The sequence below is a fragment of the Cinclus cinclus genome, chromosome 1, assembly GCF_963662255.1.
Source record: "Cinclus cinclus chromosome 1, bCinCin1.1, whole genome shotgun sequence".
Lineage (NCBI taxonomy): Eukaryota > Metazoa > Chordata > Aves > Passeriformes > Cinclidae > Cinclus > Cinclus cinclus.
The window spans coordinates 67,052,008-67,076,424 of NC_085046.1; the positions used below are offsets into that span (position 1 = coordinate 67,052,008).

The 24,417-nt window shown below is 44.3% G+C and overlaps 1 protein-coding gene across 1 annotated transcript in view; it reads right to left on the reverse strand.

The window, feature by feature from the left end:
• Window positions 1–1,825: 1,825 nt before the first annotated feature.
• The window catches only part of RREB1 (ras responsive element binding protein 1), a 65,191-nt gene continuing 42,599 nt past the window's right edge, over window positions 1,826–24,417 (reverse strand). The window contains exons 8-10 of the mRNA XM_062491194.1: window positions 21,603–24,342; window positions 7,729–8,472; window positions 1,826–5,589 (exon numbers count right to left, since the gene is read on the reverse strand). Coding sequence (XP_062347178.1) covers window positions 5,084–5,589; window positions 7,729–8,472; window positions 21,603–24,342 — 3,990 coding nt within the window. The 3' untranslated portion in view covers window positions 1,826–5,083. The remainder of the gene's footprint in view (window positions 5,590–7,728; window positions 8,473–21,602; window positions 24,343–24,417) is intronic.

Here is a 24,417-nt window from a genome sequence, read left to right on the forward strand (position 1 = left end):
TTTCTCTTTACCTGTTTGCATTTCAGTAGCAGCAGAAATGCAACAGATGCTCCAACCAGGCTCCACATTCTGCTTTGGGGCAGCCAATTTTCACCCAGTCCTGCTATCTCCTGCCCATTCCCACAACTTTACACTCCACACTCCAGAAAAATCACCCACCACTTTCCTGGTGCCCCTCCCTGCCAAGGCATCCCTGTGGTGGCAGAGGACTTGGGTCTTCCCCAAACTTCAGTGCTCTGGGCCAGCATGTGGCCTGAAGCACTGCTGTGAGAGATCCCCAGTGATGCCTCCCAGAGGGGCTGTGCCACCCTCCCTGTCCATGTCAGGAATTAAGCTCAGCTTCACCTTGCCATGGTGGGAAAAAAAAAGCTTTAGGTAATGAGGCAAGGAAGCAGCGAGGAAGCACATGGAGAAACCAGAAAAACACTCCCCACCTCTCTGGTAACCTGGTTTCAGGCCAGCTCTGGCTATTGCTACCATGGGTGTTAGTATGGGAGGGAGTGGAGGCAGGAAGATGGAAAGGGAAATGCCAGCAAGGAGTGAAGTTCAACTGGCCTGCAGGGTGTTACTCTGTCCAAGGCAGGAAGAGCAGGGGAATTCCCCACACGGCAATAGTCACTGTCAAATTGAGGCAGAAGGACAAAAGGGCTGGGCACAGCAATTATACCCTTCCATGGCCAAGCACCAAGTGCTTTCTAAGTTATCTGTTTCATAAGTTATTAGTCACCATCACTTCCTAGCCACGTAAACTCATTCCATTTGATTTTACACCTCCTGACAGGTCCCCGGGTCTCTTGGATGCGAGCTTCCCATCAGTCTCACGAGAAGAGAGGCGATTCAGGTCAGTGGGTGGGAGAGGGAAAATTATTGTCTGCAGGTTTCCTCCCCCAGAAATGGTATTTCAACCCCATGAGCTCACCCAGAGAGCCTCAGTTTGGGGCTGAGCTGGCTGGCTGACTGCTCTTGTTTTAACCTGTCCCTCTCTGGGATGAGGGACCAAGGACCTCAGCAGACAAAGTGCTGTGAGGAATTTTGACCCCCATTGGGAAGGGGCAGGAGGCTTGAGGGAGAAGAGCAGCAGCAGCAGTCTTCCCCCCAAGTCTGTCTCTCGTTCTGAACCCAGTTCACTTCTCTGCCAGAAAACACCACCGCAGCAGGACTTAGGAAGACGTGGATGCTTCAGCTTCACTGCAATTCCCTCGTCTCCAGAGCTGGATACACAACTCAGATGATTCTTTGGCTCACTGTCCTGTCAAATGGGTTTTATTTATAGGAAGGCATATAAAATGCAGCTAAGGCAGCTCTGACAAGCTAAAACAAAGAATTTGTCTCTCTTCTTGACACATACATGTGGTTTTTGAATGCATCCTGAAGAGTTTGTGGCCATAAACATTTATTTATGCAAGAGGAAAACTATGGTAGCATAAACCTAATTTATTAAAAAAGTGACTGGTACACTACATGCTGGGAGGATGCTCACCTATGTGACCATGGGGCTACCATTAATTAAAAGAGAATCCTGACCCTGCCTATGCAGGAAAATCAGCACTCTTCTGCTGTCCTTGGTTGCTGCGTTGAGGAACTGCACAGGAGACAAGCAGCATTTCAAAGGGGCCTGGCTACCAGAAAATGGCAGTCAAAACAAACAGGAGTTTTCAGAGTGCTGCAATCATCTCCAGCTCAAACTCGGATCAACTAAAGGAAGGGAAACAGTGATCCACTGGCACAGATAAACTCCTGCTTGCACATCATCCTCCAGCAGAGCTAAGTCTGAGAACAAGTCACCGCAAACTCACAAGAAGAGCCACGCCTATTTCATAACCTGTAATTTTTAAATATAACATTTTATTGCTTAGATGGTTTGATACAGAACAAGTTTTACTTTTTATTTTGAATTTGGAAGTACTGTACAACTGAAAAAAAAAGAGGAATAAAAGTACCAAAACAATGTGTGATTCTCTGTTCATGTGGCATAAACCAGTCTTGTACACAATTCGTAGCAGCAGTTTAAGTTCCCTTTAGAAAAATATGAATTCTACACATTTATTACTGTTTCCTGCATGGGATGAAATCACTAGGATTAAACTTCCTTCGTGGAGAGAGAAGAGAGAGAAAGGAGACACACAGAGAGGAAAGAGAAGATGAATCATTCTGAAAATGGAGTCAGACTGTCACATAGCCCCCTAAAGTTATTTCACAACAGCCTCAAACAAGGTTCTCTCTTTTTTTTTTCCTTTATTTTTTTGCGCTTTCACAGTCAAGTGCTTAATGTAGTGATTGAATTATCTCCATGTTAAGTCCATTGCAACTCAGGCAAAAGAATTTTTGAAGTTTTTTTTTTGTTTTGTTTTGTTTTTTGTAAAAGCCCTGAGAGAGGAAAAAAATAAAAAGATTCAACGAAAATCGTATAGAGACAAATTAGCTGAACATGCAAACTAAAGCCTAAGATTCACCCATAGTTTAAACACATTATAAATTTCACAGTTTAATATTGGGGAAGGAAGGGAAACAAAAAAAAAAAACCCCAACAACAGCAACAGTTCTCAGTCAAACTCAACTAATAAAAATGTCAATAAAATGTGGCAAGACCTTATACTCTACTAGGATATAGATAAAGGCTAAATAAAGCTTTAAATCAATAGTGATTATTGCTAGCAGATGTCCCGGCAGGCTGCTGGGAATTAATTACTTGCTACATTGTTCTGCAGCATATAGTTTAGTAATGGCTTCTCCCCCACAGTATTGCGCAGTTTAGTGTGGAGAGTTGCAAAAAAAACCCCATAACAGAACAACAACAACCCCAAAATAAACAAACAAAAAAATTACAAAAACCAAAAAATACCCAAAATAATAATAATAATTATTATTATTATAATTATAATAGTAATAACAATTTTAAGGGATGTGTGAACTGGTTTTAATTAAGTAGAATGCACCTGGGTAGAGTTTCAAATGAATCATTGGTTGTGATTGATTTATCTGTATCTGGCGTTAGCTTTGTTTCTGAACTGGTTCAAACATCCCTATTTAAAAATAAAAAAACAAAAAAACAAAAACAAAAAAAAAAAACCAAGAACAACAAAAAAACCCCCACAAAAAATAGAAATCACATATACCTCAACCATTTTTTCTTATTCTATTTGCAAGAATATTACTCAAGAACATTTCTCTTCCTTTGAATTCTGGACAGTGAGATTTCAGTCTCCAGAAATTTTTCCGAGAATTTTTTTAATATATAGATATATAGATATATATATATTATATAATATAGGCTGGGTCCGAGGCCCACTTCCTCCATGTCTGGTGAGAGCAGGAAAAGCGATTCTGCGGTGGGAAGGAGGGAGGGTCACAGTGCGGGCTGGGCTGGGCTGGGCTGGGCTGGGGGCTGCAGTGGTGGAATAGCACAGTGAGGCTCCGGCAATGCTATTATGGCTCTGTCTGTCCCAGAGGTCATGACTGAAGGACAATTAACAAACAAAAATAACGACAACAACGACAAGAACAACAAAAATGCTGGGCACTCCTAAAAATGCGCAGCTACAGTAGGATACATTTCTTTTAACCCCTTCAATATTGGTGGCTGGAGTATCACCTGTTGCCGGCAACAGGAGCCATACAGAGAAAGTCCAGCTGCCAGCATTAAAGGGGTTAAATTACTGATATGAAATTTAGACACACACCTCAAGTCTTCAAGCATCAACCCCAAAATCTCAGGAAGAATTTCTTTCTTTCTTTTTTTCTTTTTTTTTCTTTTTTTTTTTAATTTATTTACTTTCTTTTTTTAGCATGTCGCATATCTGTAGTTTTATCACCAGTAGTATTTTCTTGCTCTTAGAACACGACAGAAGCAAGAACGAGGTTAAGGCTCGCATTTCTCTCTTGCGTTCCACTGGAAGACGGAGTAACTTTGCTCTGTGGGTGATGCGGGGGTGTCACCGAGGTGAGGGCAGCGAGGTCACTGCGGTGCCACTCTCACGCACCCGCGGGGCCCCGCTGTCGCCCAGGCACGCCCGCCGCGAGGGAGATGTGTCCCCACAAGGAGGACAGCACCTCGATGGCCTCCGCGGGACACTCCGGTCGGAGGAAGGGGTTCATGTAAAGTACAGTAGAAGAGCTGCAACAACAACAGGAGGAGGAGGAGGAGGAGGAGGAGCTGGTGAAAGTGATGGGTCAAGAACACTCCGAGATGGGATCCAAGCTGCGCTACGCATCTCCGTGGGCAAATATTGCCCATTGGCTTCTGCTGACTGCAGACACAAGTGAACTGATGGATTTATAAAATAATAATAAAATAATAATAATAATAATATACTGAAGCAAATCAAACATATGTAACAGCGGGTGCATAATTTCCATAGGTTACGTTGCTATGTAACTCTTCTCTGTATACACACTCAGTCTGTGATGGCCAGAAAAACCCCCGAGGATTTAGAAGACCACTTCTAATGCTGAAAAGTGGAAACAAGCATGAGGTTGAAATAATTTGTGTTTCCTGCTTTTGGCTTGAACCACTTTGAACGCCTTCAACTGCCACGTTGTTCAGGCCTGGAACAGGCTTAATGCTCCACCATGTGGCAAATGCAAGAACATCTACTGAGGAAAAAAACAATAAATCAACGTCTCCTCTGCATCTCCTCTGACTATTTCATATGAAATTCACATCATTTTTCTTCCAGTTATTGGCTATGGTATCCAAGGGCCTCCCACCCCACTGCCCCATTTCCAGCTCAGAGAACAAACACAGCGACTATCACAGATATACAAGAACAAGCTCACACACACCAATACAAAAGGTAACATTAATGCTTAAATGAAAAAGGGTCCTCTCCAAATAATTCTTTAAAATATTAAAATCATTTTTGAAAAAATCTATAATACCAAAAGATCTAATAAAGTAGTAAGGCACTCAAATCAGTATATACTGTAGTCTCTTGCATTATTATACTGAAAGGCATATGGCACCACATCCAGTCTGCCATACTCTCCCCATAGCTGTAAGGTCGCTCTTCCAAAACCAGATTCCAGAAACCTTGCTCTGCTGGCTTCAGTTTGCCTGCTGAGACGGGTCCAACCTCCTAGTGTGTCATTCCACCCCCAAGAGCTGAGGTGCACTGTCTGCAGAGGCCAGGATGTGATTCATGGGAGACGGCGCATTGCGCATCTCCAGCAAGTCCTGGATGAAACCTGAGGGCCTCTCGTGTTCGGAGCTGCCCCGCGGTTCCTGGTCTTTTGCCATCTGTTTCTGCGTGCTCTTGGCGGGCTCGGTGAGGCAGGCGCCACTCCTCTCCTCTCCGCAGGAGGAGTCCATGACCGCTGCGGCCAGGGGCTCATTCCGGCTCCCCACGAGGGACGAATGGCTACCAACCCCCCCAGCGGAGTCGCACTCGCTTTCGGAGATGGGGTTGGCGCCGCTGTGGCTGGACTCGTTCTCACTGTCTTCTCCACACCTCGACTGCGTCTCCTCCTTGTCGCTCTCCTTCCCGTGGTTTCGGGCATTTTTGACTTTCTGGTGGATGCGCTGGTGACGGACCAAGCTGTGCTTCAGAGTGAAGGTCCGTTCGCAGGTTTGACACTTGTAAGGTCTCTCACCTGGAAGAGAATTACAACGCAAAGTCAGTTGTGAGGTCACACACACGCCTCCTTCTTGTTTCAAGCAGCATAAAACACTTTGCACTTTGGAAATTCAGTACCTACACTGAACATCACATTTCTGGAGATTTTTTGCTTCTGTACTAGCAAACTAGCTGATGGAATGCAAGCAGGAATACAGGTAAATGCCTACGGCACAAATGGAGCATCAAAACTAAATGTCTACAAACTTGGAAAGGCCCTGCACTAAGGAGGGAGGAAGACTGTAAGCACCAGGTGTTCATACACATCCTGCCTAATTTAGTCAGCAACTTTCCTGGAAGAAGTATACAGCTGATCTCTGGAACTCAAAAGCTTTTATGAAACCAGCCCATCACATGGGCTCCCTGCTGCAGGTCAGCCCCAGACACTCATGGAAAGAGAGAGAGAATACTTTCCTAAGCAGGAACTCATTGGAAAACAAAGCAACTGCAGCCACACAGACAAAATTCTCCCAAAATATGAACCATGCACACTGCCCCAAGGTGCTGTCTGGTCTGAAGAACCAAAGATCCCACCCCAACCTGTCCTCTCTTTCCAACTGTGCCACTTAAAGACTTTTCAGTGCTGCAATTCCATTAAGACACCATCTTGTGCCAAGCATCAGAATGAGACTCGTGGTAGGCAGGCAGAGGTTTCTTGCATACTTCGATGTGTCCCGAATGTTCTTCTTCTGAGTCAACAAATCCTAAAACCTTACAGGTATCTTTAAAAATCCTCACACATTAAAACTGAAGTATAAGCAATGTACAACCTGACAGTATTTTGTCAATATAGTTGAACAAGTGGGAAGGAGACAAGGAGAAAAGTCAACCCACAGCACTGGTGCAAAATCCTCAGCTGAAAATACACTTATCTGGCAGTGGGGATAGGTCACAGTTACATTCATGAATTTGAAGAAAGCACTGTGCCAGGTTCCTATTCCACACCTATTCTATGTTAAAACATCCTTCAAGTGTAAAATAGGAAAGAGAAACAAAAAGGAAAAAAACATACTGACAAAGCCCACAATAACCCAGCATGCAATTAAAACAATTAAAACAGAGAGCATGGAAACATCTATGGGCACACATTGTTTGGAGGTAAAGCTCAGTACTTTTAATATCAGCATTTCCCAGAAGCTTCAGCACTTGTATGAAAATAGGCACTAGAATGGAACCTGTCCCATTTCACTTGTGGCTCAATGGCAGAAAAAAAACAGGTCAGTTTTGCACTCAATAGATTAGTATTTATGATTTAGAAGGGTTGAAGTCTAGTTCAGGCATTACTCTTTGGTGTAGTTTTCTAAAAATCACTGTCAATTACAGCACAAATATTTTGTTAATGGCAAAGATCTTGTCTTCAGCAGAGAGAACCTTCAAAAGACACAAAATGTCAAAATGCACCAGTTTTCCCATGTCAGAGCAGCTTGCTGGCAGGTAAAATGCATAATTAATAAGGATGAATGATTAATTCACCTTTGAGCTGGTTCGTGGCTCCACCTCATTTGCAAGGCACTGCTGCAATCTGCCTATCACATAAAGCAATCCCACTGCCCAGTCAAGTCACTGGGCAAGTGTTTCACTACCTGTGTGTTCCACCTTCCCTGCCCAAGTGCCCACTGGATCTCTGCCTTCCACCCTAGCAGTAGGTCACACACATCACTTGCATGTTACCCATATTAAGCTCAGATCATCAGACAAAACCAGACTCTGTTTCTCTCTCTCTCTCAACTTTGATTCAGAGGTAAAGTCTCCCTGACAGTTTCTCCACTGCTAGTCCAAATATTGGGAAGAAGTAAAGCCACACAGACATGGTCAGAAGGGAGTCAGAAGCTGGTCAGGGACCTCCACACTTGCCCTCACCTCTGAACTCTGCAAGCAGTCATGGGGAAAAACAGTTTGGGAGCTGAAAATAAGGCAGTGGCTGCAATTCTTGCTCCCTCCATAGGCTTTGTATGCAGCATGAGAGACTGGGGCAGAAGACACCTTGCAGATACCTTCAGGACTAAAAGCAGTGTCTCCAACCTCATGTGCCAGCAGCAATTGTGCACCTCCAGAGCAGACACCTCAGTCTGGTGGGACACCTCATGGTCTGCTCTGCCCTCAAGCCTCCTCTTACCTGTATGAGACCGCATATGTCGCGTCAGATCTTGCAGAGACCAGAAACGCTTGTTGCACACAGTACAGACTTTCTTTCTTTTGTCTGCTTTTGCAGTACTCTTAGCCCCATCAGTCTTTGGTTTGTCATCACTGCTCTTCTCAGTGGACTTTCTCTCTGTGCCTTCCCCCTCAGAGACGCTTTCGCTCTCTTCATTCTCCTTTCCTGTTGCCTCAAAGTCCACAGGAGACTCCACTACCTTCAAGTCCAACGGAGACTCTTCCTGCTCAAGACCAGAGTCCTGCATCGAGGGAGCTCCTGCATCATCCTGAATGCTTTTGCTTTCATCCTCACTGCTCCTTTCATCCTTTCTGTCCTCACGAATGTGGGCCTTTTTGTGACGGCTAAGAGTGCCAGCAAACTTGAAGGTTTTGCCACAAATGTCACAGGCATGTTTCCTTTCAGTCTGAGAACTGCTGCCTGCACTCTGGTCACTCTCTGTCAGCTTGAAGTCCATTAATTTGCTGGCAAAATTGAGGTCAAGACTTTTGTTACTTACAGAATCTTCCTCAGGGCCCTCTTCATATCCATCCACTTTTTCTTCAGCATCCTCTTCTGCCAGAAGGGAATCAGCCTTCTGCTCGTCGTTGGGGCTGCGCTCACTCACTGGTAGCTCTGTCATTTCCTCTGACTGCTCCTTCTCGCCGTAGCTCAGGTTCAAGACTTTGTTTCCTGCAGTGAGTGTCTCTGCATCCACCTGGCTCTCTGCAAGGAAACACAGAGAAACTTTCAGTGGCACGCTCCCTGATGATTCCCCACTATCAGCAGTGAGCCTGCAGATGGACCCAAGACCATTGCTTCTGATCAAGCATCCCAACATCTGTTTCTCCCGTCTGTGACTTAGGCCAGTAACTTACAGCTTATCAAACTTACTTATCAAACCAATTTTGGTGTAGCAGAAAATGTTTTTCCAAGGAAATGTAAAAACCTCATGCAACCACCTGATACAATTAAATGTAAATAGTTAGTGCAGACAGTAGCACAGAATTTGGCTTAAAAAGTTTGGTATATGCAATAAAGTGGAAGTTCGTCCACACCCGAGTCTCTGATATGCCACTTGTAGTCAAAATATAAAGCCAAAGGACAGTAGCAAGCTTTGCTGTTTCACAGCTACCCCACAAGAAGACAAAAATTACCTAAGATGTTGTTCTTAATGTTGTCCTCTGCTTACTTACCTGTCTGCAGCATTAACTTTGCTGAAGACGTAACCTATGTCCTATAGGTTATATAGGTTATATAGGTTAGGTTATATATAACCTAACCTATACACTGGATCAGGTAAGGTGCTTAAGGAGAACAGAGGGCTGGAGCTGTACTGCTTCCAAGCTCTACACAAACAGTGTATTTGTAAATAGGAAATAAGCTGGTCTAGCTCTGGAGGCCAAAGCTGCTGCTGATGCACAGCATGTAGCTGCATCTCCAGTGCCACTTCCCAGAACTGTTCCAGGACACGAACTTCACAAGTCGTGCTTTCTGAAAGCTGAAACTTTCCTTAAAGTCCTCCACCCCGCCTCCTTCTCATTGACAGCAGGCAGCAAAGGGCACCCACAACCCACCCGACATTTCAATATTCATCCGCAGGAATGATAGCTGCTGAGTAACTACAGGGATTTAGAAACTCTAGAAGAGCAGTGCAAGTTCTGTTTGACACAGTACAACATGTGCTTGTCTCCAAACTGCCTAGATTTTCTATTACAGGCTTTTTTTTTCCTAAGCAAGGAGTAAAAACAGAAGATAAGAAGATGGTTCTCAGGCACTTATTAGTTTGAATGTAGTCTTGCAACATGATTTGCACTGGCCTCATCTCCTCTCACTAGTGGTAATAAATGGCCACTAAACAAAAGTCAAAGTGTAGCAGTGTTTCTGGTGACAGCGAATGATCACTTAATAGTGTGCAATTCTTGATAGGCTTTTTTTTGGGGGAGTGTAAGGAGAAGTGATCCATCACAAAAATGATCTCACCTTTTAATCTAAACCTATCTGTTTACACAGACAGTGGATTACACAAAGTTCATTGCTCATCTAATTATCTGCCCGTTAGAACATGCAAGCAAGCCCTAATCTGTGTGTAAGGCTACAGAATGTGAGGATGGGGACGTCTGAAAGCAGATGTGGGCTGCCCTGTCTCATCCCCTGCGAGGTCAGGAAATGCTCCCCGATGGGATGTGTGTTAGGCCAAAGAAAGGCTGCCAGCACAGCACAGAGGGAGTTCATTAGGGAGAGGGGCAGGAAACCATGTGAGCTCTTTTAGGATGGAGATGAGTGAAGAGCACAAGGAAACCAAGATGGGAAAAAGCTCCTATTAATCGTACCCAGAGAGATGTTCTGTAACTCTTTATTGACCAAAGAGAAAACAGTGGATGCAGAGGGAGTTTTTTTCCCCTGGTTTTTCAACATGAAACATCAGAAGCAAAGTGAGTCAGGAGAATATCCATGGGTGGCACTCAAGGTGCCAAGGTAAGAGCAAGCCAAAAACAGTGTGTCTTAAAACTCTCAATACAGAAGTCCCAACTTTGACATTCAATGTCATATATCACTCATGATTTTCCAGATTTTCTGCAACGTTTTCTTCTGCTGCTTCTAGTATTTAGAAAACTATATTATTTTTCTTACAGTATACTCATTCTTCAGTGAATTGTACTTGAACTCCATCTCCTTTCCTCTCTATGCCCTGGGCCTCTTCCCAGCTGTTACTCTGTTCTTGCATGCGTGGCTGGCAACTACATTTTCTGGTGCACAAGAGAAAATACTTCAAGGGATAGGTGGTCCCCAGGTAAGTGATGTACTGGCACAGGCAAAGAGATGAGGTCGACATCAAGAAAAACAAACTCTTAAGTTTAAACAATATGCCTTCACAAAGGGCAAAGCCCACTCCAGACCCTGAGAACACAAATGTACACAGGTTTTTCTTCTGTAAGTCCTAGGGGCCCATTCATTCAAAAACACTCAAAACCCAGGTAGTGACATAGCCAGGGATATGCTGACACGTGTACGTGTTTGGGGGAGAGCTGTTCCTCCTCACCTGCACAAACCAGACCTGCCCTTTTTCTTGCTGAGAAGGAGTTTCACAGGCCCCCTAGGAAACGTCATGCACGTACTTCACGTAAAGCAGCAGTTCCTGACTAGCTGAGCTGCTCTGTGGTTATCTCCAACCTGTGCAGTTGGTTCTGCAGCTGGTGAAAAAGTGAGCTGCTTTGCACAAAACCTGGTTATTTGGGGACGGCTGAGAAGGAGCCCGGTTCTGCTTCTGATGAACTGGAATAGCAGCAAGGAAGCTGTGAAGGTGTGTGGTAAACACAATGGTTGTGAAGACCAGGTCCAGTGTGAGACTTCTCCTGCAGTGCAAGGAATGGCTGCAAGGGTAGTCTTGCACTGGCAGCTGCTTCATCCACTCCAGCAGAGGTTAGGCCTGGCCTGCACTACTGTTTTCTTCCTGCTTCATGCCCCTTGCAGCAGCAGAAACCCTGCTGGCGCCACAGCTCCAGCAGGCTTGTATCTTACACAAGGAGGAGGATTTTGACTGAGCCTTCAAATCTGGGCAAGCATCCCTACAACAAGACTGAGCTCCTTCTCAAATGGATAATTCCCATCTCCAGAATTCAGCTGATTTATGTTGCAGAGCAGTCACTCTATTCCAGACAGTGAAAGAAACAGGATGCACAGGAAAGGCCTGCTGTTTCTTTTGCCCCTTTCCCATCTTTCACTTACTAAGGCTGTAAAATGCTTTCCGGTCCATTTGTTATTCCATTTGGTGAATCAAAAGGACAAGAGCAGAAAAATCCACTTGTCAAGGCTCCCACTAACTGCCTCTTCTTCAGCAACCATGGGAGCAGAATATGTCACCTTGTGACGTGCAACCAGAGTGTGTCACTCCCCCAAAATGAAGATCTGACCCTATCTAAAGATCTAAATTCTGACACCAGAGACAAAAGATGTACAGGATAAGGGAGAAAGAGGAGAAGAGCAGAGAGGTAAGGACATAGGGAAGAAGGTGACACAAAACAACCACTGATAACTCAGCTGCTGCATCATCAGCTCCTGGGAAAAAAAAAAGAACTTCTCATGAGATGTATTCATAAGCTAAACCTCAAGGACTCCATCTGAGAATCCAAAAACTTTTGTGCTTGCATGAGAGAAACCACTATGTAGATGCAGCCATAATATTTTTTTCCTTCAAACTGTGGAAAAGAAAGACTGTTTTGCTGGAGTCTATTTACAAATCAAGTTGCAGTCTTGGGTCAGCCTTGTCAGAAGAATCCACTTCATCTTTTATTGGTGGTAAGAAAGAAGAGGGAACTGCTTTCCTACATATGCAAACCAAGTTATGAAAAGGGACACGAAGTGTGAAAAATTGCAGATGAAAGAGCAGATACACATCAAGGTAGGGAACTTGCTGGCTTGATTCTTTTTACAATGGTTTTATTTTTTCCTGGAACTACGGTGGAATAGAGAGTAGAGCTTGAGATGCTATGAAGTTAGCAAACAAAACAGGATGTAATGAAGAACATTTTGGTGCTAAAGCAAGTGTTAACAAACATTCCTAACAACCCAAGGGAAGAGTTAGAAAACCCATCCCATAAATAATCCTCAAAATTGGAGCAAAGAGACTACTGGAAATGGATATGGTACAAGCAGTTGGCATTATTGATCAGATGAGCAAATGATTTACTATCTTCCCTACATTAACTGAAATAACCCCAGGTTCTTCTATATTTTTTCAACAGAGGCAGCCACCACTAGGTGGTAGCAGTTCTAGCAAATTTGGGATTTTTTTTGACCCATACACACAATGCTTCTACTTCCACCCACAAACTGGAGAACATCTTTTCCAGCCGCAGAGTCAACTTCAAAAAGTTTGGGTGTTATCTTTGTCCATTTTTGTTGTAAACATTCTAAAGAATAAAATTCAGCCACCTTCATTACATCACCTGCAAACACTCAAGTTAAATGTTTAATTAGCCCACACACAGTTGAGAGAGCTTCAGTTGTACCTCCATGCCTTGTGAAATGAAAATATTCAAGCTAGAAAAGGACTATTTACACTAAATGGAACTGAATATATCTGGGGAAAAAGAAAGAAACAATTCTGGGAAAAAACACGTTCTGTCTTAACACACAGTATGATTCCCCAGTACCTTCAACAGACCAGCTGAAGTCACAAAGAAAAGTTTTCAGGACTAGCTCTGACTGCACCTACCATGGGGGAATCTGCATTGAAGGGAGTGGGGGAAAAACCCACACTTTCATCTTATGATGTATTGCACCATTCAGCAGAAAGGCAGTTTGATGTAGAGATGACAGTACAGTCAGCAGGCTATACACCATCTCCTCAGTGTCTTCATACAACAGCTCCAGCACTCAGGCCAACCCCAGCAGCAAATAACTCTTGCTTTACCCTGAGCTCTGGCTCCAGAGAAGCTGTTAAACTTTGCCTGACACTGAAAACACGATTTCAAGCCCTTTGTCCTCTAAGAAATACCCACAAATGTAGTTCAGAGGTACAGACAGTTAGAACTGTTTGGAAGAAGTCCCCCACTATACCCAGGGCTCACATGATTTCTGGAGGGACCACACTGTGGCAGATATCTAGAGCAAAGATGAATTCTGCTAAATGCTAATCAGAAAATTCACTGTTGAGTATACTTTGTAAACATTTGTCTAGTTAACACAGAGCAGTTGTGTTTGACCCTCTCACATGAGGGGCAAGTCTCTTTATGAAAGGGATCTTTCCTTAATAAGTTCTCTATTAAGCAAGAGATAATCCCTTACCCCATTCCTATCCCACATCTCTGTCAACTGCGTTTTGTTGCAAGGAGAGAGCATTCAGACAGCATTCAGACAAAGGCAGGGCTGCTTTAACATGATGAAAGTGGGCAATTCATTAAGCTGCTCCACATTTTCCTTGTATGCCTCTCTGCTGGACAGCCTCTCCCTGGTCCAGCTGCTGTGAACTGGGGGAAATGTCATCAGTCTGCTTCAGACCATTCCCTTCCTCTCCATGTAGCAAGGATATGAGCAAGCCCCATCACCTACATAGTCTCCTCATCTCTGAATCCTGCTCTAAACTACCATCCTGTTTTTGTTTTGGTTTAAAACAAGACCAAAAGAAACCCTCTATAAACTTGTTCCCAGTGACACTATATTGAATTGCACTTCCTGTCTTACACCTCATCCTAAAGCTTTGCTTCATTTATGGCTGACCAAACACCACCCAAGCGTCCCTTGTCACTCCCTTCTGGCATACAGCGAAATCCAGATGACCACTCACTTCCAAGGATGGCCCTCACAAGGACTCTGCACATGAGCCCCAAGCATGCTGCTTACCCACCTTTTAAAGCCAGCATCAAAAGAAACCACCTCATTTTAAACTTAGCCACAATTTCAAATTCTTAGTTTACTTCCACGGATTTGGAAATCCTTTTTTCTCGGGCAATGGAGGAAGACCACAAGTCCAAAGCTTTTGAATGATTCTGACCCGTGATTAACCACCGCTTGGTGAAGCCAGTTATAAACGTTAAGCTGTGCTATAAAGTGCACGTGGCAACTATAACTGTGTGCACCATCGGATCTGGGCTCCCGCCTTGAAGCCTAAAGCTGCCATTTGAAGACACAAAGCACTGACAACAAAACCAATTTCAACAGCATCTATGCCAGCGCCTCCCAGAAGATGCTGCCAGCTCCACACCTCAGCTGCATCAATGCGTTCCTTTAGGGCTGTATTGCCAACCAGATCCGGGAACTGATCTCATGACTGCCAGTCCCTCCCCTTGCCCTTTTAATTTTTTTGGGCAGCTGGGTCAGCTACAGCTGCAGGGATGAACAGTTGGGAACAGGTCGAGCCAGTGCTGCCAATAAGTGCTTTGTGTTATCCAACCATGGCCCAAGGCTCTGTCTGCCGGGGGCAGGTCGAACCGCTCTGACCAGCCCGGCCCGGCTGCTGAGAACAACATCTACCTTGCACCCAAGGCCTGCCCACCCTACGTGCTGCACCAGTCTGAGCGGCTTTAGAAATGCTTTCCTCTTCACATCACCAAACAGCTGAGCTGCTTCAGGACCCTCTGACTATAAAGAAAGTCTTCAATTGATTCCAGCAGGACATTTCAATTTTATTCTGATGTGAAAATTGTCAGAGGTGAGCACCTTCAGAGCCCTTCCCGCAGACTTTTGTTGTCAGAGGGGATCATATCATAACACGAGTCTTCCTCTCTCATGCTGCAGCCATCTGTTGTCTGCATAGGCAGGATGGGCCCACGTGATGCTGCAGACACTGCGCTGCAGCCCTCTGAAGTTACAGGCTGTTAGCATGGTAACGTGGTAACTTAGTCTCTTCATGATGGGCAAGATCAAATCATGTCATAACAGGTCCCCAGCACTGCAGATTGCAATGCCAGACTAGTACTGAGACCTGTATTACCACACTTGAACCACTGCAAGGCAACCTGCTGCATTAAAAGAAGCAGAAAGGATGAGAGAGGCTGGCAAGAGAGTAGACCTTCCCAAACAAACTGGTGCAGGAGATGCAAGAGGAAAATCCTGTGCACACTGTGCAATCTGATCAGCAGCTACCCTGAGGCTGAGAGTAATAACTCATTTGTAATTTTAACTACCCTGACTCACAGAGCGGCCTTCTTGCTGCTTTTAGGTTACTCCACCAGTTCTCCCATGAAACCAACTCAAAGTGACACGAAGTGATACTGTCTGTACTGGAGGTGTGAATAACAGCAACAGCTCCCTTGTGCAAGCAGTTTTCAGGCATGGGACTTGTACCACCATCTGCTGAGCTTCCCTCTTGCACCCATCCCATTTGGTCAGCACAGTAAACCCAGAGTGACCATGCTCACCCTTGGTTTTGTGTCAGCTCCTCCTTCCTGGCTGAATGCTACTCACCTGCCTACAACAACGAAGCCTTGCATGATCTGACAGCCAATCTCTTTTGCTACTGTCACAACAGAGGGGGCAGTATGATGGCAGGTGAGCTTCAACGCAGATTAACACATGGTAAAACAATCTAAACTGTGCCAATGGGATGCTGAGTATAGTACTGGCAGGTACATCCAGGCAGGAGGACTCAAAGCCATTGCTGACGCCTCTCCAGGATCACTGGCTTGGCCTGCAGCAGCAGCCAAATTAAAATCAGACTGCATCAGCAGGTTCACAACAACTGGAAGGACCTGCAGACAGCAGCTCTGTAAGCAGGTTGTAAAGGGAGCAGGCAGGGATGTGCCCTCAAACATACAACCCTAATGAAGCAGTTGGGGATGCTGATAGAGCTTAAAGAGCAACAGGCTGGAAGAAGTGGCTGTGTTCACATGCTCATGCTAAAGAGCACATCCGCCTGCTACCACGGGAGACACAAGTACCACTGCTCCTAAGTGGAAGGGCACAGCTCGCATTCTTACCCTTTGCTTGTCTCCAGTGTTCAGTCCAACCAAGTACAACTTAGCCTTGGTGTTCTGAACAGCTGGGAAAAACTGTCTGTGCCACTGTGAGTTCCAACATCCTCTTCCTTAGGCTGGGGGATATGCACATTTCTCCTCAGGTTGCAGCTGGCAACTCAGGTTTGTGCAAATTCTGCTAGATTTGGTAGAAATGACACCACATTTCTGACAGGGGAAGGGCTTCTGGCCTGAGGCAAGATGAAGTGTACGAATATCCCCCTTGTGTGTAATAAGAAACTTCCTTTCTTCTTTTTTTCTGGTTTTCTTCCTTTTTTTCCTTTTCCTCTTATTATTGTTTGGTGACCAACCACAATATCCTGACTGCAAGCTCCTCAATAGCAGGCTCTCTCTGGAAATGCCTATCACCTATGCCAATTGGACACAATTTCCATCAAAGCAACAGGGCATCTCTTCACTGACTTCAGTGGAATCAAGGCCCATATGTTGAATAAGCAACAAATTATTTTCCCTTAGGAGAAAGTTTTTCATGTCTCTGATTCATTTAAATGACTAGAACAGGGAAGGGACTAAGCACGGAAAAGTTGAAAGAAAAGCCAGAATCATGCAGTGCAATGAGGAAGGCAAACCTGCAAGACATCTTTGTGATGCAGGAAGAGATTGAGAGGATAGTTACTTGTACAAGGAGATCAGCTCCTGTCACACCTTCCACCTCACACCCAAAACCTCTGAAAACATACACACACCACCCACCCCCTGCCACAGCCAGAAGCCTCTTTGATATAACACTGTGGGTATCTCTCTCACTTTTCATCTTCTGAAAGTTGGTTCTGTTCTAGTTAACATCTCAACCCATACCAGGGATTTCCCCCCCACCTCACAGACATCTCAGAAGCTGTTTCTTTCTCTTAATTTTCTTCCACTGTCAACACAACTTTTAGATGCATCATGGTACTGGTTTTTTGTAGGCTTTCAAGTCACTCTTTCCTTTTAGAAACCTGTTAATTCAACCATAAATTTACGGCTACAAATATCACTGTGTTTTGCACTTCTATCTGGCTTCATTCACAATGCAAATACAAAACTTCAAAGTCGAGCAGAAATCCTTTTGCTTCATGATAGCCCAATTCCTTTCCACATTTCTTTTCAAGCATGCAATGACAGGATTAGCTGAGAATTAATTACTTGAAATCCAGCCTGCATGTCAGATCACAATTTCCTCATATTTCAGCCTTTAAAATGTTTGTATTAATCAAACATTTGTCATACAGACCAATACTTGCAACGGATAAAACATTCTTCTTTCCACACAGACGTCCTAGTTGGGGTTCTCAAAACCCAAACAAAAATTCCACTTACTGTGCAAACTCCAATCTTCCCACCTCAAGCTGCAATGCTTTCCAGAAATGTCACCTTTAAAGGCACAAAACCAGAACATTCAAAAAAGCAGTTTTCTCTGCCTTCTCTATTTGTCCCTTAAGGGAAACTGCTCTTCTGATAAAATACACTTACTCACTGGAAGGTAACCTAAAAAATCAATGTGATTTGACTTTTTCATTAAGTTTTTCCATGCTAATAATCATCGCCTGGATTAAAATACATCCGTGCCTAACTATTGACTTAGGACTGACTGTGAATTTTGGTTAGCAGCACAGCAGGGCTAGCCTAGTCTGGACATTTCACAGCAGCCAATCATTTGAAGGGTGTCCTTTTTAGTATAAAGGGTCATCTGAATAATCAAAGCATGTAAGACCAGTCCTCAAGGTATTTCCTGCCACTGCTGTCCTAGAAGAAATGTATTATTCACCATGGTAACTACAGATGTTGCAAAGTAAAGATGTTTACAATTTTACTTTGATTTAAATCATAGAAGCAAAGAATAAAAATGCCTCCAAGTCCTTTTTTTGGTGACTTGTTGCCTCCAACCAACAGGAAACATTTAGGTTCATGGATTAGGTGTAAAAGTTTTCTATTTATTTATTTATTCATTTATTTATAGATATTTCCTTGTACATTTTGTTCCTGTTGTAGCAGAGAAACAAAACCAAACAAAACCAAAAAACCTCCTCTGCCATTAAATCTCACTTTTTACAAAATTTAATCTTGGGCTAAGTAAGACCTGCCAGTATACCTTTGAAAATATTCTCAAGTGATTCTCTGCAAACAGATTAGGTTATCTGTAACAAACTAGTGGTTAAAAACAACCATTACTGTAATTTTATACTGAAACTTGTCTGATCCACATCCTATAAAAGCAGGAAAACCAACCGCACCACCTGCAGGGCACATCTTAGTCACTTTTCTGAGAATTTAAAAAAGTCAAGAGCAGCAGGGAAGAGAAAAAAAAAAAGGCAAACTGAGCTGAACATTGAAAAGTAAATTATACAGTAAAGACATCAAGCGAAAGAAAGTATTAAAAGCAAGCGTTTGAGCATGTTCAAACAAAACACTGCTACTGTGTTAGGCACTGTATAAAACCAAGCTATGCCAAATTCCCAGTGTCCAACTTGTGAGCTCACTATTAAAATAAAAAATCACTGAGGAAGGTGTATGCTTCTTCATGGAAATGTTTTTGAATTAAAAAAAAACCAACAAAATAAATAGTGGTGTTGAGGCAACAATAAGCAGGGCAAAAGCTTCTATAAGAGACACTTCTGGTTGCATGAGGGATGTGGGTCACTCCACATGCATTTTTGCACTTTCACAAAAAGGAAATATGATCTTGACACCACATGGAAGATGTCAGCTATGCTGAAATTTTATTGAACACGAAAGACACATTTGCAAAAATCTTCTTATGTCTGTATGAATACATCAGCTCAAAACTCAAAATGTACATATAGCACTTAAATGCTCAAATTAGATACCTTTTCCTCATCCTAACTTAGACCACTTACATGAATGACCTCAGTAACAACTTCCCTACAAACATACACAGAAGAGCTAGGTGCGTTTTAGCTCAAACAACTGCTTTGGGGTGTTTTTTTTTACAGTAGTGTTTCAGTTAGCTTGCCTGCTGTGATTGCCTGTGGAGCACATATCTAACACATGCAGTTTGGAATCACATCACCAGGTCTCCCATCTATCCCATTCAGGTCAGCCTGTTAGTTCTTTCTCTACCCAGGTCAGGGAGCAGCCATCAAACACAGACAATAATAAAGTTCCCTTTTTCTCTTTACGAAGATTAGCAAATAGATTCTTTTCTTAGCTTATTTTAAAAACCAGAGCTATCTGACAAGTCACAAGCTATCTGCCTGTGCAACAGGTGGGGATAGGAACACTGCGCTGCACTACAACACTCTAGGTTTCTCCACAAGAAAACAAATTTGCGCATCCAGAAGATAAAGCCAATGAACTGCTGCACCTACCAGAGAGCTACCAAACTCCTCACACACCACCAGCACCTGACAGCCACCACAAAACCACAGGGTTCACTCCACCTGAATACATCCTCAGGCTTGCTTTAGCACCATCTCCCTGGCCTGAATTTCTTCCACCTTCCCAGTTTAGCTTTCCCCCTCCCCTCCAGTAGGCCTCATGGACACTGCTGCCACAGGGAAGCTGCTGGAAACTCCTAGTTTAGAAAGAGGACAATGCTCATGCCATCTGAAGGCAGATGCCCCAAGGCCAGCCAAAGCTTGCTGTAGGGTGGTTCTCCAGCAGCAAGTCTCTCTCAACTCCAAGATGATGATTAGAAAAGAGTTCAGTATTATCACTGCCAGAACACACCAACTGGGATGTGATTATTGCCACTGCTGTAGTATCACCAAAAATCCTGTATCTGTGGTGAGGATTTAGTCCTGTTATGGCCACAGTTGCTTGCTCTCCTTGTGGGGATTGCAGCACAGGCTTTCTAAAAGGACAGTGTCTCCTTCCAAGCCTGGTGGTCAAAAGGGAGTCAAGTTTTACCAGTATAATTCATGGCTGAGTGCACTTCCCTGTCTTCATTAAGGGTTTACACCAGTGCTGCTACCTTGGAAGCCTGCCATCAATAAGCAGGTCAAACCTCTTAAGTCTGGGAAAAGCCTGTCCATTGTTTTCTGTCTCATGAACAGTTCTTCAGTAACTATATATTTTTTTCAGAGACCAGGGTATTGGAAAACAATTGAGATATGAGTAAAGAGCTCTCCTTCACCAGAAAGTAAACTGTATGCTTAATAAGATGAAATAATTTGGTCTCTGTGGACCAGAAAACAATAGCCTCACTGTGGCACTGATACCTTGCAAGTTATGTCCTCGTGTCACCCAAACCAAACTGTAATAGGGACTGCTCCACAGCTCAGATTCCCTTTAAACCTCTTAGCTACCCTCTTACATCTTCAGGTTTCCCTCTTTAGCACATATATGAATCAGTCATTTCAGGAAACCTAATTTTCTTTAAAAAAAAAACAACAAAAAAAACCCCAACCAAAAAAACAAACATAAAAGCACTAGCTTTTATAAGGTTATACTCAAATCCCCTATGTTTCTTATAAAAATCCCTAATTTTTATTCTTTATGCCAGAAGCTGAAACACATAATGAAGTAAATAATATCAACAACTGTGACTGACTTAAAAGGGCACAATAGCAAGTAGAGCTTCGTCCTCTCCCTCTAGAGCAGAATGAGAATCTACTAATTACTTTATTACAGTGTGGGTGGTAAAATGAGGGAACTTTAAATCAGCACAGTATTCAATGCAGTATTTCCTTTATAGTGAAGAATGAAAAATAACCCCAGACCTAGAATAAATCTCCCTACCCAATTCCTCCTATTGTTTACACCAGGTCTGAGGTTATTTACACAGCAGCACAATGCTAGAGATTCCACACACATCTCCAGGGCATGTGCCCACCTTTAGTTGTCTGTCTCTGAGGAGAAACTTTTCCTAGAGGCAAGCTATTACATAATGCTCAGGATAAGCAGTTGCTCGAACCCTCCTTTGATCTGTTAAATAAAAGCCACCGCAAGAAAAAAAAATGCTAAGCACTATATTATTTTATTTTCCTGCCACAGTTCTACACTTACTGTCTCTCATTTTTAAAGATCTTTTTTATCATTACTGATGCAGACAAACAGCCATCAGAAGCAGACAAACAAAACACTAAGGAACAATGAGGCACAAAACACTTAGGCACTTTGCCCTTCAAGACAAGGCAATAATAACAATAAGAACAACTGAAACCTGAGCCTTTTTCCAGCTACCCTAAGTTATGCCACTGAAGTCAAATGGGTATTAACAGTTTTATTTACCCTCTGATACTCAAAGACACAGAGATTACTCCATTTCTAAAAAATCTGCCACCACCACTGTACAACAGCAACAGCTAGGGATTAGCAAAATAATAAAGAAGAATATAATTCAGACATCAGAGAAAGGAAGATTCCTCCACAGAGAGGCCCTTCCATGAGGAACAATCTCAGGGCACACAACCTACTGTGAGCACAGAGCACTCTTACCTGTGTGAGTGAGCATGTGCCGCTGCAGGGCATGTGCCCATGGAAAGACTTGAGGACAGTAAGGACAGGAGATATTTTGTACGCAGTCTGAATAAGCGTTCCTCTTCCCTCTCAGCAGCTTATCCTTGGCAGTTTCCTTCTCATCTTCACTTGTTCCATTTCTGCCACTTTCTTCCCTGAAATTGTCAGTGGACTGCAGAAATGGGCTAAATTTGTTAGTGTCTGTGGTAGCCAGCATCTTCTCTATGCTGGCAAATTCCCCACTTGACTCCAGATCCACACTACTGCTAAGTTTAGGCTTATTTTTCGTTCCTTTCTTTCTACCCCTTTTCTTAGTCAACCCAGCATCAGCAACAGGAGACTGCTCTGGATCACAAGCCTGAGACAGGTCACTGGGCAGGCTGGAGTCTCTCTGAACGGTGGTCACGATTGTCACCTTAGCTTTGGCATTCCCTGATTTGTCACACCCAGTGGAGCTGCTCACTGCCTTGGGACTGACATCTGCAGCCTCTGTTTTCAGCAAAGTGGGAGCAGAAGACACAGATGAAATGATCTGTGCAATGGAAGCCAATGGTGGCAGCTCTTTAGTTACTGAAGGCTTTGGCAAGAGAGGTGGTGGTGGTGGTTTAGGCCTCAGGGGTCTCAGCAAGGCAGAATTGCCAGCGAGAGCCGGGGAAATGATCGGGACAGTCAAATGCAATGAACCTTTCAGAGGCTGGGGATGCCTGACACCCCGGTTTGTTTCTGAGTTCCCATTGGCACCAAAAACCAAAGGACACTGCAGACAGTTATAGGCTTTATCACTGTTCCCAGAAGCAGCCAATTCTTGATTCCTGGCTTCACAGGGGGCATCATCTTTATCCTTCTTCAGGATTTTGGGGATGGACAGGTCGATAGGCTCCATGGAACAGTCGTAAAGGGACAGAGATGAACCAAACAGGTTCTCCTGCTTCACCTGCACAGCACTCAGGCTTTTGCTCTTCTGAGAGAAATCCAGTGGCTCATCAAAATCCATGGGGAAGTTGCCCACAGGTTCACGTTTGATGGAAACATGAGATGATGTTCCCAGCAAGAAGCCATTTTGTGGCTCCAGGAAAGGCGTCATGGGCTTGTGATCCATATAAGTGCTGTCCTCCAATAAAGAAGGGTCTGTCTGGCTTTCCTGGGCACTGCAGTCCACCATTAAGATGTAATTCTCAATCTCCTTTTCTTGCACGTGCAAGTGCTGCTTGAGGATGTGGTGAATGCAATTCCTCTTGGCTGAAAAGGCTGTGCCACACTCCTTGCACTCAAATGGCTTCTTCTTCTGGCAGCCGCTGTGCGTCCTCATGTGAATGCGGAGGGCCCGGTAGTGCTTCAGGTCCTCTCCACACAGCTTGCACACCGTGTCTGGGGAGCAGAAGGCATCCACCATCTCTGCAGCATTGCTGGTGACATATTCAATGTTCTTCTCGATATCTTTCCTGGTGGTTTTGAGGTGCTTCTTCCGCAGGTGCCTTTCACAATTGGCTTTCACTGTGAACGGGTAGTGGCAGATTTTACAGATGTAAGGCCTCTCCCCACTGTGTGTCCGCAGGTGCCGGATCAGCGCCGCCTTGTCAGCCGCGATGTAGTCACAGATGTTGCACTGATATGGGGAAATACCTAAGTGAGAACGGATGTGAGCTCTCAGGACACCAGAGAAGGCAAATACTTGGTCACAGAAACGGCAGGGGTACAAAACTTTCCTCATGGTTGGTGTCTTCTTGTTCGCTGCCCCTGCAATGATGGCTTTAAGGTCTCCTTCTGTGACTTCTTGCTTGATCTTGGCTTCCATACTTAGAGGCAGGAGAGCTTCAATGATGCTGTCCTGCTCCAGCTGTGTCTTCATCTCATGCTGAGTTAAAGGCTCTACTTTGGGTTGGAGGAGCAACTGCGAAGAAGGACTTGATTTGGCTCCTGGCTGGGGGAGATGAGAATTGGAGGCAGACTCCACCGAGTTCTTGATCAGCCTCAGAGGGGGAGGTGGGAGACTTGGGCTGATGCAGCCAGGGGAGGCTTGCTGGGCACTAATAAGAGGAGGAGGTGTAGAGGTTGCGACGACTGTTCGGGGCGTTACCAAAGGCTTTGGCTTCAGTGGTGGCATATGCTTGAAAATCGACTGCACAGGGACAGAAGGTGCCTTAGAAAGTGGAGGAAGACTGATTTGAGGAGGAGCAGAAGAAGCCATCTTCAAGATCTGCTGAATGTCTGCCAGCTCAATGGCAGACTCATTGGAGATGGGTTTCACCACAATACTGCTGTCAGGCTGGATAATAAAACCCTTCTGGAAAGGCTGCAGCGAAAGAAGCTTTATGTTTTCTTTTGTAGGGGGAAGGACTGAAAATGACCCTCCCATGGAGGCAGCTTCCAGAGGAGAGAGGCTGAGCAGACTGGTGCTGCCAGGTTCCTGAGGTAGGTTACTCTTCAGTGCTCTGAGCCGCATTTCTTGGACCTCGTCTTGTGTATTGTCCTCCTGCTTGACAGGCTTGATGTCTTTGGTGTACTGTAGGCCCAAGGATGCCATGAAGGCTTTCTGGTCTGGGTTCTCACCGGGTGGGGTCATGGACTGTGGCTTGTGCTTGTCTTTTCCCTGATCCACCATGTGAGTTTCTGTGTGCAGTTTGAGTGCAGAAAGCATGGGGAATGCCTTGTTACACATCTCGCAAATAAATCGATGGAAGTCACTGATGCACCTTCGCAAATTTGTTTCACACCAGACCTGCAAGACATGCAAAAATATTTAGAGTAGGACTCTCAAACTGGAAAGGCTGCAGCAAAACAAAAACAGGTCACA